This window comes from Scyliorhinus canicula, chromosome 6, assembly GCF_902713615.1.
Source record: "Scyliorhinus canicula chromosome 6, sScyCan1.1, whole genome shotgun sequence".
Classification (NCBI taxonomy): Eukaryota; Metazoa; Chordata; class Chondrichthyes; order Carcharhiniformes; family Scyliorhinidae; genus Scyliorhinus; species Scyliorhinus canicula.
In genome coordinates this window covers 198,959,665-198,978,355 of record NC_052151.1, presented here as the reverse complement: position 1 = coordinate 198,978,355, position 18,691 = coordinate 198,959,665, and the positions used below count along the sequence as shown (strand labels likewise).

Here is an 18,691-nt window from a genome sequence, read left to right as displayed (position 1 = left end):
ACCCCCCCAACCCCTCCCCATATACCCCCAACCCCTCCCCCATATACCCCCAGCCCCTCCCCCATATACCCCTCCCCTATACCCTCAACCCCTCCCCTGTACCCCCAGCTCCTCCCCATATACCCCTCCCCTGTACCCCCCAGCCCCTCCCCATATACCCCTCCCCTGAACCCCGGACCCCTCCCCATATACCCTCCCGGGTGCCCCCCCCAGCCCCTCCCCATATACCCCTCCCCGGTACCCCACAGCCCCTCCCCATTTACCCCCCAGCCCCTCCCCATATACTCCCCAGCCCTTCCCCATATACCCCCATCAGCCCCTCCCCATATACCCCCCCAGCCCCAACCCATATACCCCAGCCCCTCCTCATATACCCCTCCCCTGTCCCCCCAACCCCTCCCAATATACCCCTCCCCTGTTCCCACCAACCCCTCCCCCCCTTGTACCCACCAACCCCTCTCCCCTCGCACACCCCTACCGCTGTAACCCCCAACCCCCCCTCCCCCCGTCACCCCAAACACATCACACCCCTCACTCGCGAACTCCTGCCCTGCTCATCCCTCCCCTGCAGATCCCTCCCCCACATACCCCTCACCATCATCCTCTCCCCACCTTCCCATCCATTTCCACCCCCAGCATAACCCAAAGGAAATTTCCAGTAGGATTGCTGACCTCCAGGATGCCGGCGGAGGATCAGTTTGCGAACCTCGTCATAGATGAAGATGAGGAGGCTGTAGGGGAAAGCACAGAACCACCAGGGCAGCCTACGGAGTGAGAGACAGAGAGAGAAACAAGGCATGAGGGAGAGATAATCCGGCGCATCATCCCTTTGTAACCTCCTCCAGTCCCTACAACCCTCCCTATCTCTGTAACCTCCTCCAGTCCCTACAACCCTCCCTATCTCTGTAACCTCCTCCAGTCCTACAACCCTCCCTATCTCTGTAACCTCCTCCAGCCCCTACAACCCTCCCTATCTCTGTAACCTCCTCCAGTCCTACAACCCTCCCTATCTCTGTAACCTCCTCCAGTCCTACAACCCTCCCTATCTCTGTAACCTCCTCCAGTCCCTACAACCCTCCCTATCTCTGTAATCTCCTCCAGTTCCTACAACCCTTCCTGTCTCTGTAACCTCCTCCAGCCCCTACAACCCTGCGTATCTCTGTAACCTCCTCCAGCCCCTACAACCCTCCCTATCTCTGTAACCTCTTCCAGCCCCTACAACCCTCCCTATCTCTGTAACCTCCTCCAGTCTCTACAACCCTCCCTATCTCTGTAACCTCTTCCAGCCCCTACAACCCTCCCTATCTCTGTAACCTCCTCCAGCCCCTACAACCCTCCCTATCTCTGTAACCTCCTCCAGTCTCTACAACCCTCCCTATCTCTGTAACCTCCTCCAGCCCCTACAACCCTCCCTATCTCTGTAACCTCCTCCAGTCCCTACAACCCTCCCTATCTCTGTAACCTTCTCCAGTCCCTACAACCCTCCCTATCCCCTGTATCTTCTGATTTTAACCTTTGAGCAGCTTCTGGCTTCGCTTGCCTTGTTCCTGAGCACAGGAATTCCTTTCCTAACCCTCTCCATTGCCTCTTTAAGATCTTGCTGAAACTTTCCTCCTGATAGCCTATTCCAATACCTCCACAGTTTGTTCAGATTGACTGCCCTCGGGGTTTTTGCTAATATTCTGGTCACAACATAATGCAACCCCTGATGCTTTCCCGTACAATGCTTCTCATCGTTCCTCCTCTCTGCCGCCTCCTTCTGTCCGCCATGTGCTCCTCTACCTCCCCTACCCCATCAGATTGTGATCCTCACTCAGTGTGTCTGCCCAACATGTTGTCCCCTCCCCCCCGCACGTCTGGCGAGTACTTACTTTAGTGGGTACATGCGCAGTGCCACATCCATTCCTGGACAGTATGACAGGAATGCTGCCAAGGCTGTTTCTTCAAAGAGTCCGAATATCAGGATTTTGTTCCTGTGTTGGGCAGAAGAGAGGGACGGAAAGAGACATAACTCAGTTGTTACTCAGCACCCACAATTAACCTCAAACTACCCTTCCACTTTCTGCTCCCTCCTCGTGCTTTAACAATCACCCTCGAGCTGCTCTCTCACTTTCTCTTTGCTCCCTCCCCGTGCTTTAACAATCACCCTCGAGCTACTCTCCCACTTTCTGCTCCCTCCCCGTGCTTTAACAATCACCCTCGAGCTACTCTCTCACTTTCTCTCTGCTCCCTCCCCGTGCTTTAACAATCACCCTCGAACTACTCTCTCACTTTCTCTCTGCTCCCTCCCAGTGCTTTAACAATCACCCTCGAGCTACTCTCCCACTTTCTCTCTGCTCCCTCCCCGTGCTTTAACAATCACCCTCGAGCTACTCTCCCACTTTCTCTCAGCTCCCTCCCCGTGCTTTAACAATCACTCTCGAGCTACTCTCCCACTTTCTCTCTGCTCCCTCCCCGTGCTTTAACAATCACCCTCGAGCTACTCTCCCACTTTCTCTCTGCTCCCTCCCCGTGCTTTAACAATCACTCTCGAGGTACTCTCCCACTTTCTCTCTGCTCCCTCCCCGTGCTTTAACAATCACTCTCGAGCTACTCTCCCACTTTCTCTCTGCTCCCTCTGCAGATTTTACTATTGGTTAATCTCTAGTTCACCCACACATCTTCCTCTCTGAGCATCACGGCCAACTGGCATTCTTTCAGTTAGTTTCCCCATTGTCCCACATCCCAACTGTGACCACCTACTTCATTCCTTGTTGGAAGATGGAATTTCGACGGGTCTTGCAAATGAGAATGTCGGCCCACTGAACCACCACAATACTGGCGAAGAAGGCGGTGTGGCAGGTGAATTCCACAATCTTCCGTTGTTCATAGGTCTGAGGGATGAAGAAAGAGAGAAAAGAGGAGAGAGGAAGAGAGAGAATATGTCAGCAATGTGAAAAGTAATGTCCCACCAAAAAGTTCAGCATATCCTTCAGTTGTTCAGTGGTAGCAGCGAGAGCAGTAACCAGGGGAATGTCGGGAAGGTACGTTTCCCGTTTTTAAAACTTACCTTTTAAAACTACATTTCTTCCAGCGGAGCAGGCAGAGAGCGGAGTGATTTTTTGGTAAGGAGAGCGGAGGGTAAGCTGAATTTTTGTTTTGTAACTAACTTTTTTTTTGGAGTTTTCTTTTGTTTCACAGCAGTAGGAAACCGGAAGTCGGCTGTGGGGATTTCTGGGAAGGTGTGTAGTACCTGTACATAAGTCGGGAGGTTGCTAAACCCGAGACACTACACTTGCAGTGTCATCCACCCTTTCACCTCCTCTAACCTTAGGGGTTGAGGGAATATCAGGTAAGCTCTTCCTTTCTTTTTCTTGTTTTACCTAGAGGGGATGGCAGGGAAGGCAGTGCGATGCTCCTCCTGCAGAATGTTTGAGGTGAGGGACACCGTCAGTGTCCCTGCTGATTTCACCTGTGGGAAGTGCACCCAACTCCAGCTTCTCAGAAACCGTTAGGGAACTGGAGCTGGAGTTGGATGAACTTCGGATCATTCGGGAGGCAGAGGTGGTCATAGATAGAAGCTTCAGGGATGTAGTTACTCCGAAGAATAAAGATAGATGGGTGACGGTGAGAGGGGCTGGGAGGAAGCTGTCAGTACAGGGATCCCCTGTGGTCGTTCCCCTTAGTAACAAGTCGGCCGCTTTGGATACTGTTGGGGGGGGCAACTTACCAGGGGTCAGCCATGGGGTATAGGTCTCTGGCACAGAGTCTGTCCCTGTTGCTCAGAAGGGAAGGGGGGAGAGGAGTAGAACATTAGTCATTGGAGATTCCATAGTTAGAGGGGTAGACAGGAGATTCTGTGGGAACAAGAGAGACTCGCGGTTGGTGTGTTGCCTCCCAGGTGCCAGGGTCCGTGATGTCTCAGATCGTGTTTTTGGGATCCTTAAGGGGGAGGGGGAGCAGCCCCAAGTCGTGGTCCACATAGGCAACAACATAGGTAGGAAAAGGGATAGGGATGTAAGGCAGGAATTCAGGGAGCGAGGGTGGAAACTTAGATCTCGGATAAACAGAGTTATTATCTCTAGGTTGTTACCCGTGCCACGTGCTAGCGAGACGAGGAATAGGGAGAGAGAGCAGTTGAACACGTGGCTACAGGGATGGTGCAGGAGGGAGGGCTTCAGATACCTGGATAATTGGGGCTCATTCTAGGGTAGGTGGAACCTCTACAAACGGGATGGTCTACACCTGGACCAGAGGGTTACCAATATCCTGGGGGGGAAATTTACTAATGCTCTTCGGGAGGGTTTAAACTAATTCAACAGGGGGTTGGGAACCTGAATTGTAGCTCCAGTAGACAGGATGTTGAGAGTAGTGAGGTCATGAGTAAGGTTTCAAAGTTGCAGGAGTGTACCGGCAGGCAGGAAGGTGGTTTAAAGTGCGTCTACTTCAATGCCAGGAGCATCCGGAACTTGCAGCATGGGTTGGTACCTGGGACTTCGATGTTGTGGCTATTTCGGAGACATGAATAGAGCAGGGACAGGAATGGTTGTTTCAGGTTCCGGGGTTTATATATTTCAGGAAGCTCAGGGAAGGTGGTAAAAGAGGGGGGAGAGGTGACATTGTTAGTCAAGGACGGTATTACGGTGGCAGAAAGAACGTTTGATGAGGACTCGACTACTGAGGTAGTGTGGGCTGAGGTTAGAAACAGGAAAGGAGAGGTCACCCTGTTGGGAGTTTTCTATAGGCCTCCGAAAAGTTCCAGAGATGTAGAGGAAAGGATTGCAAAGATGATTTTGGATAGGAGCAAAAGTAACAGGGTAGTTGTTATGGGGGACTTTAACTTTCCAAATATTTACTGGAAACGCTGTAGTTTGAGTACTTTAGATGGGTCCGTTTTTGTCCAATGTGTGCAGGAGGGTTTCCTGACGCAGTATGTAGATAGGCCAACAAGAGGCGAAGCCACATTGGATTTGGTACTGGGTAATGAACCAGGACAGTTGCTAGATTTGGAGGTAGGTGAGCACTTTGGTGATAGTGATCACAATTCAGTTACGTTTACTTTAACGATGGAAAGGGATAGGTATATACAGCAAGGCAAGAGTTATAGCTGGGGGAAAGGCAATTATGATACGATGAGGCAGGACTTAGGATGCATCGGATGGGAACTGCAGGGGATGGGCACAATTGAAATGTGGAGCTCGTTCAAGGAACAGCTACTGCACGTCCTCGATAAGTATGTACCTGTCAGGAAGGGAGGAAGTGGTTGAGCGAGGGAAGTGTGGTTTACTAAAGTAGTTGAATCACTTGTCAAGAGGAAGAAGGAGGCTTATGTAAAGATGAGTCGTGAAGGTTCAGTTAGGGCGCTCGAGAGTTACAAGTTAGCTAGGAAGGATCTAAAGAGAGAGCTAAGAAGAGCCAGGAGGGGACATGAGAAGTCTTTGGCAGGTAGGATCAAGGATAAACCTAAAGCTTTCTATAGGTATGTGAGGAATAAAAGAATGATTAGGGTAAGAGTAGGGCCAGTCAAGGACAGTAGTGGTAAGTTGTGCGTAGAGTCCGAGGAGATAGGAGAGGTGCTAAATGAATATTTTTCGTCAGTATTCACACAGGAAAAAGACAATGTTGTCGAGGAGAATACTGAGATACAGGCTACTAGACTAGAAGGTTCATAAGGAGGAGGTGTTAGCGATTCTGGAAAGTGTGAAAATAGATAAGTCCCCTGGACCGGATGGGATTTATCCTAGGATTCTCTGGGAAGCTAGGGAGGAGATTACTGAGCCTTTGGCTTTGATGTTTATGTCGTCATTGTCTACAGGAATAGTGCCAGAGGACTGGAGGATAGCAAATGTTGCTCCCTTGTTCAAGAAGGGGAGTAGAGACAACCCCGGTAACTATGGACCAGTGAACCTTACTTCTGTTGTGGGAAAAGTCTTGGAAAGGTTTATCAGAGATAGGATTTATAATCATCCAGAAAGGATAAATTTGATTAGGGATAGTCAACACGGTTTTGTGAAGGGTAGGTCATGCCTCACAAACCTTATTGAGTACTTTGAGAAGGTGACCAAACAGGTGGACGAGGGTAAAGCAGTTGATGTGGTGTATATGGATTTCAGTAAAGTGTTTGATAAGGTTCCCCACGGTAGGCTATTGCAGAAAATATGGAAGCATGGGATTCAGGGTAATTGAGCAGTTTGGATCAGACATTGACTAGCTGTAAGAAGACAGAGGGTGGTGGTTGATGGGAAATTTTCAGCCTGGAGTTCAGTTACTAGTGGTGTACCACAAGGATCTGTTTTGGGGCCGCTGATGTTTGTCATTTTTATAAATGACCGGAGGAGGGTGTAGAAGGATGGGTGAGTAAATTTGCAGATGACACTAAAATTGGTGGAGTTGTAGACAGTGTGGAAGGATGTTACAAGTTACAGAGGGACATAGATAAGTTGCAGAGCTCGGCTGAGAGATGGCAAATGGAGTTTAACGCAGAAAAGTGTGAGGTGATTCATTTTGGAAGGAATAACAGGAAGACAGAGTACTGGGCTAATGGTAAGATTCTTGGTAGTGTGGACGAGCAGAGAGATCTCGGTGTCCATGTCCATAGATCCCTGAAAGTTGCCACCCAGGTCGAGAGGGTTGTTAAGAAGGCGTACGGTGTGTAAGCTTTTATTAGAACATAGAACATAGAACAGTACAGCACAGAACAGGCCCTTCGGCCCTCGATGTTGTGCCGAGCCATGATCACCCTACTCAAACCCACGTATCCACCCTATACCCGTAACCCAACAACCCCCCCCCTTAACCTTACTTTGTAGTACACTACGGGCAATTTAGCATGGCCAATCCACCTAACCCGCACATCTTTGGACTGTGGGAGGAAACCGGAGCACCCGGGGGAAACCCACGCACACACGGGGAGGACGTGCAGACTCCGCACAGACAGTGACCCAGCCGGGAATCGAACCTGGGACCCTGGAGCTGTGAAGCATTTATGCTAACCACCATGCTACCGTGCTGCCCCTTTGGTATTGGTAGAGGAATTGAGTTTCGGAGCCATGAGGTCATGTTGCAGTTGTACAAAACTCTGGTGTGGCCGCACCTGGAGTATTGCGTACAGTTCTGGTCGCCTCATTATAGGAAGGACGTGGAAGCATTGGAAAGGGTGCAGAGGAGATTTACCAGGATGTTACCTGGTATGGAGGGAAGATCTTATGAAGAAAGGCTGAGGGACTTAAGGGCATTTGATAGGCATTTGTAGATGGACTTTAGAGGGGTTTCACAGGTCGGAGCAACATCGAGGGCCGAAGGGACTGTACTGTGCTGTAATGTTCTATGTTCTTTTTCCCAAGAGGTTCCTCTCTCCAGACGCTCCCCTCGGTGAGAGAGTGGATCGAGTGGTTCCCACCTCCTGACACGCATTTCTCTGTCCGTGTCGCACTGTCACACTCACCCACTCCTGCCCGTAACTGTCCTCCAAGTCGTTTTTGGAACGATCATCCCAATCCAGACGGATGTTGAGCAGTCTCGAAGGAAGGAATCCATTCTCAGCCAGAATAACGAAGTACGTGAAGAATCCGCCAAGGGCTTGAATCATTCCTGTCAAAGAGGGGGGGGGGGGGGGGGGGGTTGGAATGGCCGGTTAGAATATAGCACTAAAATCGACCCCCCCCTCTCGTTCCCTCTCTCACCAATCCGCGTGTACGCCATGCTGATCCTCCAATCTCACTCCATCTGTCTATCTCGTTCCCTCTCTCACCAATCCGTGTGTACGCCATGCTAACCCTCCATTCTCTCACTCCCTCTCTCTCCTAATGCTTGATCAATAACTCTCGAAGCGTGATTGGACGACAATTGACGGCTTTATTGGACTAGATGTTTCCCCCAGCAGCGCAGGTTCAGAATGCAGCTGCTCGGGAGACACAGGGCGGAATTCTCCGCTCTCCACGCCGGGTTGGAGAATTGCGGGAGGGCCGGGCGACGACACGACCCCCTGGTGCCCCCCACGATTCTCCCATCAGCCGCTCGGAAGAATCGCCGTTCGCCGTTTTTCACAGCGACCGGCGATTCTCTGGCCCGGATGGGCCGAGCGGCCAGACGTTCCCGACCGGTTCACGATTGCGGAAACCACACCTGGTCGCTGCCGTCGTGAACATGGACGCCAAATGCTACTTTGAAGCTTTTGGAGAGGGGAGTGAGCACCACGGCCGTGCTCGGGAGGGGACTGGCCCGCGATCGGTGCCCACCGATCGTCGGGCCGACGTCTCAAAGCAACGCACTCTTTCCCCTCCGCCGCCCCGCAAGATCAAGCCGCCACGTCTTGCGGGGCAGCAGAGGGGAAGACGACAACCACGCATGCGCGGGTTGGGGCCGTCAGCCGTCGTGATGTCAGCGGCGCATGCACGGGTTGGAGCCGGCCAACCTGCGCACGTCACTTAGGCACTGCCGTCGCATCATTCTCGGCGCGCCGCCTTGGCGCAAGCATCAAGGCCCGGCAGCCGAGAGTTATGAGCGCCGCTCCTAGCCCCCCCCGGGTGGGAGTGAATAAGGTACGAGGAGCGCCCTCTGAGGCCGTCGTGAAACTCGGCCGAGTACACGACGGCCTTCCCGATTTATCGCGGGAGCGTAGAATTCCGCCCACAGACTCTTATACTCCGCCTTACTGGGCGGAACCAGCAGGCAGGCTTCACCAATGATCTTCCTGTCTGATGTACCTCCCACACCAATGATCTCACAGCATCAACCTGGGTACCGTCATACCTCTAATACCGACTACCACATTCACCCCATTAAAAAAAAGTGTCCGGCGGGGCTAGTGGTCTCGCGTCATACAGTGGTGGAGGCTATGGTGGTAGCCATCGGTGGTACAGTGTTTGCCTTATTACATGTCACAACTATTTACAGTATTCATTTACATGCACATATCAAAATGAAGCAATTAGTCGATCGGGGGGCCCTGGTCGTCCTCTGTGAACGTCGCAGTATCGGCTGTGATGCAGGCACCGGCTCGGACATCCGTGGCTCTGGGAGCGTGACTTTGGTTTCTTCGGTAGCTTCATCAACCCCAGCTGGGACCAGTGGGAGAACTGATCCACCTGGGAAGGGGGCGGCCGTGGGGTGCGCCGGTGGGAGGGAGGGTGGGGGTGATGGCAGGGGTGTGGGTGGGGATCCAGCGGGCACCAGGTCCTGAAGGGAGACCGTATGCTGTCGGCCGTCGGGGTACGCCACGTAGGTGTATTGAGGGATGACATGAAGGAGGTGGACCCTCTCGACCAATGGGTTCGACTTGTGCGCCCGCACAAGTTTGCGGAGCAGGATGGGTTCAAACACCCCCCAATAGGACATCGGTTCCAGTCCTGCCCAGGTGCAGACCGTACAGTTTGTACTGGTCCCACCTCCCCAGAACCTGTCCCAATGCCCCAGGAATTTGAATCCCTCCCTCTTGCACCATCTCTCGAGCCACGCATTCATCCTATCTATCCTGACATTCCTACTCTGACTAGCTCGTGGCACTGGTGGCAATCCTTAGATTACTACCTTTGAGGTCCTGCTTTTTAGTTTAATTCCTAACTCCCTGAATTCCGCTTGTAGGACCTCATCCCGTTTTTTACCTACATCGTTGGTGCCTATGTGCACCACGACAGCTGGCTGTTCACCCTCCCCCCCCAGAATGTCCTGCAGCCGCTCCGAGACATCCTTGACCCTTGCACCAGGGAGGAAACATACCATCCTGGAGTCTCGATTGCGTCCACAGAACCGCCTGTCTATTCCCCTTACGATCGAGTCCCCTATCACTATAGCCCTGCCATTTTTCTTCCTGCCCTGCTGTGCAGCAGAGCCAGCCACGGTGCCATGAACCTGGCTGCTGCTGCCTTCCCCTGGTGAACCATCTCCCCCAACAGTATCCAAAGCGGTATATCTGTTTTGCAGGGAGATGACCGCAGGGGACACCTGCACTGCCTTCCTACTCTTGCTCTGTCTTTTGGTCACCCATTTGCTATCTCCCTCAGTAACTTTCACCTGCGGTGTGACCAACTCGCTAAACGTGCTATCCATGACCTCCTCAGCATCGCGGATGCTCCGAAGTGAGTCCATCCGCAGCTCCAGAGCCGTCAAGCGGTCTAACAGGAGCTGAAACTGAACACACTTCTTGCACGTGAAAGAGCCCGGGACAGTGGACATGTCCCTGAGCTCCCACATCGCACACGAGGTGCATGACACGGGTCTGGGATCTCCTGCCATGTCGTAAACCTTAGGTAAACTTATACAACTAGAATTTCAAAATAAAAATAAATAAATTAGACAATGAAAAGAAAAACTTTCAAATGGCCCTGTTGAAAGGACACTATATTCGCCCAGTAAACCAGGTCTACGCCCGACATCGGCCAGCGACGAGGCGACAAATCCCCGGGGAATCGCTGGATGAATTCTACCATGCCCTCCTGGTGTTAGGTAGGAACTGTGACTGCCTACAGGTTTCAGCCAGCGACCACACAGAACCTTTGATCCGGGACGCATTTGTTGCAGGTATGCTGCCCTCCCAAATCCACCAGCGGCTGCTAGAAAAAGAGACACGAGGACTCAAGGAGGCACGGGCCCTCGCTAGCTCCCTGGATGTGGCCTCCCGAAACGCCCATGCCTACGTCCCCAACATCGCGGCAGCCCCTTGGGCAGCGTGGAACCCTCCCACGGCCGACTCCGATGCATCCCCCATCTCCAGACAAGCTTGTGCTGCGACACAAGGGGCCTCACGGTAGCATGGTGGTTAGCATCAATGCTTCACAGCTCCAGGGTCCCAGGTACGATTCCCGGCTGGGTCACTGTCTGTGTGGAGTCTGCACGTCCTCCCCGTGTGTGCGTGGGTTTCCTCCGGGTGCTCCGGTTTCCTCCCACAGTCCAAAGATGTGCGGGTTAGGTGGATTGGCCATGCTAAATTGCCCGTAGTGTAAGGTTAATGGGGGATTGTTGGGTTACGGGTTACGTGGGTTTAAGTGGGGTGATCATTGTTCGGCACAACATCGAGGGCCGAAGGGCCTGTTCTGTGCTGTACTGTTCTATGTTCTATGACACTGCCAGGCAACCCTGCTACTTTTGCGGGCAAGCCAAGCACCCCCGGCAGCGCTGCCCGGCCCACTCCTCCACCTGCAAAAGGTGTGGCAAAAAGGGCCATTTCATGGCAATATGCCAGGCTCGGGCCATCGCCGCGGTCTCCGGGGGCGAACCGGGACCGCCACCCCAACCCTTTCCACGAGCCACGTGTGGCCAGCGGACGCCGCCATCTTCCTTTTCCCGAGCCACACTATGGCCCCGGGCGCCGCCATCTTGAACCCCAGGGACCACGTACGACGGATGGGCGCCGCCATCTTGCACACCCCCAGCCACAGGCGCCGCCATCTTGGGTGGAGTCTCAGAACCCCGATTCGGATGACCGCATACCGCCCGAGGAAAATCTCCAACTTCTGCCACGACAGAAGTTGATCATTGCTCGGCACAACATCGAGGGCCGAAGGGCCTGTTCTGTGCTGTACTGTTCTTCTTCTAAGACACGCTTCAGTGACCCGGGACCAGTCTCGGCCCCGAACGCTCTCGACCGCGACAACGACCATGCTCATTAATGGGCATAAATCATCCTGCCTGATTGACCCTGGGAACACAGAAAGCTTCATACACCCCAACACTGTTCTCTTCCCATTCACCCAGTTAATCAAAGAATCTCCCTGGCCTCCGGGTCTCACTCTGTAGGGATCAAAGGGTTCTGTGTAGCGAACCTCACAGTCCAGGGAAGGGAATTAACAAAATCCCGCCTCTTCCTCCCCTCTCACCTCTACGCTGCCACACTCCTAGGGTTAGATTGCCAATATAACCTCCAAAGTTTAACCGTGAAATCCGGCGGCCCTATACCCGCCCTCGCTGTCTGCAGCCTCGTGACCCTCAAGGTCGAGCCGCCTTCCCTGTTTGCGAACCTCACCCCGGATTGCAAACCCGGCCACCAGGAGCAGACGGTACAGTGCCCAGGGCCGGACCTTCATTAGGTCGGAACATAAGAACATAAGAACTAGGAGCAGGAGTAGGCCATCTGGCCCCTCGAGCCTGCTCCGCCATTCAATGAGATCATGGCTGATCTTTTGTGGACGCAGCTCCACTTTCCGGCCCGAACACCATAACCCTTAATCCCTTTATTCTTCAAAAAACTATCTATCTTTACCTTAAAAACATGTAATGAAGGAGCCTCAACTGCTTCACTGAGCAAGGAATTCCATAGATTCACAACCCTTTGGGTGAAGAAGTTCCTCCTAAACTCAGTCCTAAATCTACTTCCCCTTATTTTGAGGCTATGTCCCCTAGTTCTGCTGTCACCCGCCAGTGGAAACAACCTGCCCGCATCTATCCTATCTATTCCCTTCATAATTTTAAATGTTTCTATAAGATCCCCCCTCATCCTTCTATATTCCAACGAGTACAGTCCCAGTCTACTCAACCTCTCCTCATAATCCAACCCCTTCAGCTCTGGGATTAACCTAGTGAATCTCCTCTGCACACCCTCCAGCGCCAGTACGTCCTTTCTCAAGTAAGGAGACCAAAACTGAACACAATACTCCAGGTGTGGCCGCACCAACACCTTATACAATTGCAACATAACCTCCCTAGTCTTAAACTCCATCCCTCTAGCAATGAAGGACAAAATTCCATTTGCCTTCTTAATCACCTGTTGCACTTGTAAACCAACCTTCTGTGACTCATGCACTAGCACACCCAAGTCTCTCTGAACAGCGGCATGCTTTAATATTTTATCGTTTAAATAATAATCCCGTTTGCTGTTAGTCCAGAGGTTACTGAAGGAAGGTATTATCGAGGCCGGCAACAGCCCCCAGAGAGCTCAAGCAGTGGTTGTAAAGACCGGGGAGAAGCACAGGATGGTCATCGATTATAGTCAGACCATCAACAGGTATTCACAGGTATATTGACGCGTACCCTCTCCCCCGCATATCTGATTTGGTCAATCAGATTGCACAATACAAGGTCTTTTCTACGGTGGATCTAAAATCCACCTACCATTAGCTCCCCATCCGCCCGCACGACCGCAAGTATACTGCATTCAAAGCAGATGGGCGGCTCTACCACTTCCTAAGGGTTCCTTTCGGTGTCACAAATGGAGTCTCGGTCTTCCAACGAGAGATGGACCGAATGGTGCGGTTTGCGGGCCACGTTTCCGTACCTCGACAACATCACCATCTGCGGCCATGACCAGCAGGACCACGACACCAACCTCCGTAAATTCCTCCATACCTCAAAAATCCTTAACTTAACCTACAAGGACAAAGAACAAAGAACAAAGAAAATTACAGCACAGGAACAGGCCTTTCCGCCCTCCCAGCCTGCACCGATCCAGATCCTTTATCCAAACCTGTCTCCTATTTTCCAAGGATCTATTTCTCTCTGTTCCCCGCCAGTTCATATACCTGTCCAGATGAATCTTAAATAGAACAAAGAACAAAGAAAATTACAGCACAGGAACAGGCCCTTCGGCCCTCCCAGCCTTCGCCGATCCAGATCCTTTATCTAAACCTGTCTCCTATTTTCCAAGGATCTACTTCTCTCTGTTCCCCACCCGTTCATATACCTGTCCAGGTGCATCTTAAATGATGCTATCATACCCGCCTCTACCACCTCCGCTGGCAAGGCGTTCCAGCCACCCACCACCCTCTGCGTAAAAAACTTTCCACACACATCTCCCTTAGACTTTTCACCTCCCACCTTGAAATCGTGACCCCTTGTAACTGACACCCCCAATCTTGGGAAAAGCTTGTTGCTATCCACCCTGTCCATACCTCTCATAATTTTGTATACCTCAATCAGGTCCCCCCTCAACCTCCGTCTTTCCAATGAAAACAATCCTAATCTACTCAACCTTTCTTCATAGCTAGCACCCTCCATACCAGGCTACATCCTGGTGAACCTCCTCTGCACCCTCTCCAAGGCATCCACATCCTTCTGGTAATGTGACAACCAGAACTGCACGCAGTATTCCAAATGTGGCCGAACCAAAGTCCTATACAACTGTAACATGACCTGCCAACTCTTGTACTCAATACCCCGTCCGATGAAGGCAAGCATGCTGTATGCCTTCTTGACCACTCTATCAACCTGCGTTGCCACCTTCAGGGTACAATGGACCTGAACTGCCAGATCTCTCTGCACATCAATTTTCCCCAAGACCCTTCCATTGACCATATAGTCCGCTCTTGAATTTGATCTTCCAAAATGCATCACCTCGCATTTGCCTGGATTGAATTCCATCTGCCATTTCTCTGCCCAACTCTCGAATCTATCAATATTTTGTTGTATTCTCTGACAGTCCTTCTCGCTATCTGCAACTCCACCAATCTTAGCATCATCTGCAAACTTGGTAATCAGACCACCTATACCTTCCTCCAGGTAATTTATGTAGATCACAAACAACAATGGTCCGAGCACAGATCCCCGTGGAACACCACTAGTCACCCTTCTCCATTTTGAGACACTCCCTTCCACCACTACTCTCTGTCTCCTGTTGCCCAGCCAGTTCTTTATCCATCTAGCTAGTACACCCTGAACCCCATACGACTTCACGTTTTCCATCAACCTGCCATGGGAAACCTTATCAAGCGCCTTACTAAAGTCCATGTATATGACATCTACAGCCCTTCCCTCATTAATTAACTTTGTCACTTCCTCAAAGAATTCTATTAGGTTTGTAAGACATGACCTTCCCTGCACAAAACCATGCTGCCTATCACTGATAAGTCTATTTTCTTCCAGATGTGAATAGATCCTATCCCTCAGTACCTTCTCCAACAGTTTGCCTACCACTGACGTCAAGCTCACAGGTCTATAATTCCCTGGATTATCCCTGCTACCCTTCTTAAACAAAGGGACAACATTAGCAATTCTCCAGTCCTCCGGGACCTCACCCGTGCTCAAGGATGCTGCAAAGATATCTGTTAAAGCCCCAGCTATTTCGACCCTCGCTTCCCTCAGTAACCTGGGATAGATCCCATCCGGTCCTGGGGACTTGTCCACCTTAATGTCTTTTAGAATACCCAAAACTTCCCCCTTCCGTATGACAACTTGACCTAGAGTATTTAAACATCCATCCCTAGCCTCAACATCCGTCTTGTCCCTCTCCTTTGTGAATACCGATGCAAAGTACTCATTAAGAATCTCACCCATTTCCTCTGAGTCCACGCATAAATTCCCTCTTTTGTCTTTGGCCAATCCTTTCTCTAGTTACCCTCTTGCTCCTTACATATGAATAAAAGGCTTTGGGATTTTCCTTAACCCTGTTAGCCAAAGATATTTCATGACCCCTTTTAGCCCTCTTTATTGCGCGTTTGAGATTTGTCCTACGTTCCCGATATTCCTCCAAAGCTTCATCAGTTTTGAGTTGCCTCGATCCTATGTATGCTTCCTTTTTCATCTTAGCTCGTCTCACAATTTCACCCGTCATCCATGGTTCCCTAATCTTGCCATTTCCATCTTTCATTTTCACAGGAACATGTCTGTCCTGCACTCTAATCAACCTTTCCTTAAAAGACTCCCACATTTCAAATGTGGATTTACCCTTAAACAGCTGCTCCCAATCCACATTCCCTAGCTCCTGACGAATTTTGTTATACTCTGCCTTTCCCCAATTTAGTACTCTTCCTTTCGGATCACTCTTGTCCTTGTCCGTGAGTATTGTAAAACTTACCAAATTGTGATCGCTATTCCCAAAGTAATCACCGACTGAAACATCAACCACCTGGCCGGGATCATTCCCCAATACCAGGTCCAGTATGGCCCCTTCCCGAGTTGGACTATTTACATACTGCTCTAAAGAACTCTCCTGGATGCTCCTTACAAATTCTGCTCCATCTACGCCTCCAACACTACACGAATCCCATTCAATGTTGGGGAAGTTAAAATCTCCCATCACAACCACCCTATTGCTCCGACATTTTTCTTTAATCTGTCTGCATATTTGTACCTCTACTTCATGCTCGCTTTTGGGAGGTCTGTAGTAAAGTCCCAACAATGTTACTGCACCCTTCCTATTTCTCAGCTCCACCCATATTGCCTCAGTGCTCGAATCCTCCATCGTGCCCTCCTTAATCACAGCTGTGATATTATCTCTGATGAGTAATGCAACTCCTCCACCCCTTCTACCTCCCTCTCTATCCCTCCTGAAGCATCTATACCCTGGGATATTCAGTTGCCAGTCCTGCCCTTCCCTCAACCAAGTCTCAGCAATACCAATAACATCATATTCCCAGGTACTGATCCAAGCCCTAAGTTCACCTGCCTACACTTCTCGCATTAAAACAAATGCACCTCAGACCACCTGTCCCTTTGCGATCATCATCTTTTCCCTGTCTACTCTTCCCCTTAGTCACATTGAGTTTATTGTCTCGTACCTTACTGGCTTTAGTTGCTGCTTCTTTACTGACCTCTAACTTCCTAATCTGGTTCCCATCCCCCTGCCACATTAGTTTAAAACCTCCCAACAGTGTTAGCAAAAGCACCCCCTAGGACATTGGTTCCAGTCCTGCCCAGGTGTAGACCATCCGGTTTGTAATGGTCCCACCGCCCCCAGAACCGGTTCCAATGTGCCATAAATCTGAACCCCTCCTGTGTTCAGCACCGACCGTCTAGCCATCCTCGGCTACGTGTTACATGATGGAGTTATAGACCCTGATCCCAAAGGCAGGCGCCCCCTCATGGAGTTTCCCCCCCCACACTGCTCCAAGGCCCTGAAATGCTGCCTGGGATTTTTTTCATATTATGCCCAGTGGGTCCCCAACTATGTGGACAAGGCCCGTCCACTAATTCAGTCCACGGTTTCTCCCCTGTCGGCAGAGGCCCGCCAGGCCTTCAGCCTCATCAAAGCGGACATTGCAAAGGCCACAATGCATGCAATCGATGAATCCCATCCCTTCCCTTCCAATTTGAGAGCGACGCATCAGACGTAGCTTTCGCGGCAATCCTCAACCAAGCGGGCAGACCCGTGGCCTTCTTCTCACGCACCCTCCACGCTTCAGAAATCCGCCATTCCTCAGTTGAAAAGGAGGCCCAAGCCATAGTAGAAGCTGTGCGGTACTGGAGGCATTACATGACCGGCAGGAGATTCACTCTCCTCACTGACCAACGGTCGGTAGCTTTCATGTTCGATAATGCGCAGCGGGAAAGATAAAGAACGATAAGATCTCACGGTGGAGGATCGAGCTCTCCACCCACAACTATGAGATCTTGTATAGTCCCGGGAAGCTAAACGAGCCCCCTGATGCCCTGTCCCGCGGCACATGTGCCAACGCACAAGTTGACCGATTCCGGGCCCTCCACGAGGACCTCTGCCACCCGGGGGTCACTTGATTCTTCCATTTCATCAAGACCCGCCACCTGCCCTACTCCATCGAGGAGGTCAGGACCGCCACGAGGCGGTCGGCTCGGAGTGCAAGCCGCACTTCTACAGGCCAGAGAAAATGCACCTGATAAAAGCTTCCTGCCCCTTTGAACGCCTCAGTATGGACTTCAAAGAGCCCCTCCCCTCCACCGACCGCAACACGTACTTCCTGGACATGATTGATGAATACTCCCGGTTCCCATTCGCCATCCCCTGCCCCGACATGACCGCAGCCACCGTCATAAAAGCCCTCCACAGTATCTTTACGCTGCTCGGTTTCCCCGCCTACATACACAGCGATATGAGCGATGAACTGTGTCAATTCCTGCTCAGCAAGGGAATTGCCTCGAGCAGGACGACTAGTTACAACCCCTGGGGAAACGGACAGGTAGAGAGGGAGAACGGAACTGTCTGGAAGACCGTCCTACTGGCCCTACGGTCCAGGAGTCTACCAGTCTCCCGCTGGCAGGAGGTCCTTCCGGATGCTCTCAACTCCATCCGATCACTGCTGTTTACCACGCCCAACCAAACACCTCACAAACATCTCCTTGACTTCCCTAGGAAGTCCTCCTCCAGGACCTCGCTCCCAACCTGGCTGGCAGCTCCTGAACCCATCCTGCTCCGCAAACTTGTGCGGGCGCACAAGTCGAACCCATTGGTCGAGAGGGTCCACCTCCTTCATGCCATCCCTCAATACACCTACATGGCGTACCCCGACGGCCGACAGCATACGGTCTCCCTTCAGGACCTGGTGCCCGCTGGACCCCCACCCACACCCCTGCCATCACCCCCACCCTCCCTCCCACCGGCGCACCCCACAGCATCCCCCTTCCCAGGTGGGTCAGTTCTCCCACTGGTCCCAGCTAGGGGTGATGAAGCTGCCAAAGAAACCAAAGTCACGCTCCCAGAGCCACGGATGCCCGAGCCGGTGCCTGCATCTCCGCCGAAACTGCGACGTTCACAGAGGACAACCAGGGCCCCCGATCGACTAATTGCTTCATTTTGAATGTAAATAAATACTGTAAATAGTTGCGACATGTAACGAGGCAAAACTCTGTACTAATGTATACCGGGTACCACCATAACCTCAACCTCTACCACTGTATAACGCAAGACCACCACCCCCGCCAGACGTTTTTTAACAGGGGGTGAATGTGGTAGTCGGTATTAGGGGTATTACGGTACCTAGGTTGATGCTGTGAGATCATTGGTGTGGGACATACCTGAGACAGTAAGATCATTGGTGAAGCCTGCCTGCTGGTTCCGCCCAGTAAGGCACAGTATAAGAGTCTGTGTTTCCCT

General features: G+C 51.7%; 1 protein-coding gene across 1 annotated transcript in view; it reads right to left on the bottom strand.

Moving 5' to 3' along the window:
- Nucleotides 1-508: 508 nt before the first annotated feature.
- Nucleotides 509-18,691, bottom strand: part of LOC119967972 (sodium/potassium-transporting ATPase subunit alpha-2-like) — a 190,436-nt gene continuing 172,253 nt past the window's right edge. The window contains 4 exon segments of the mRNA XM_038801073.1: nt 509-764; nt 1,872-1,973; nt 2,743-2,873; nt 7,424-7,569. Of these exon segments, the coding sequence (XP_038657001.1) occupies nt 509-764; nt 1,872-1,973; nt 2,743-2,873; nt 7,424-7,569 (635 nt within the window).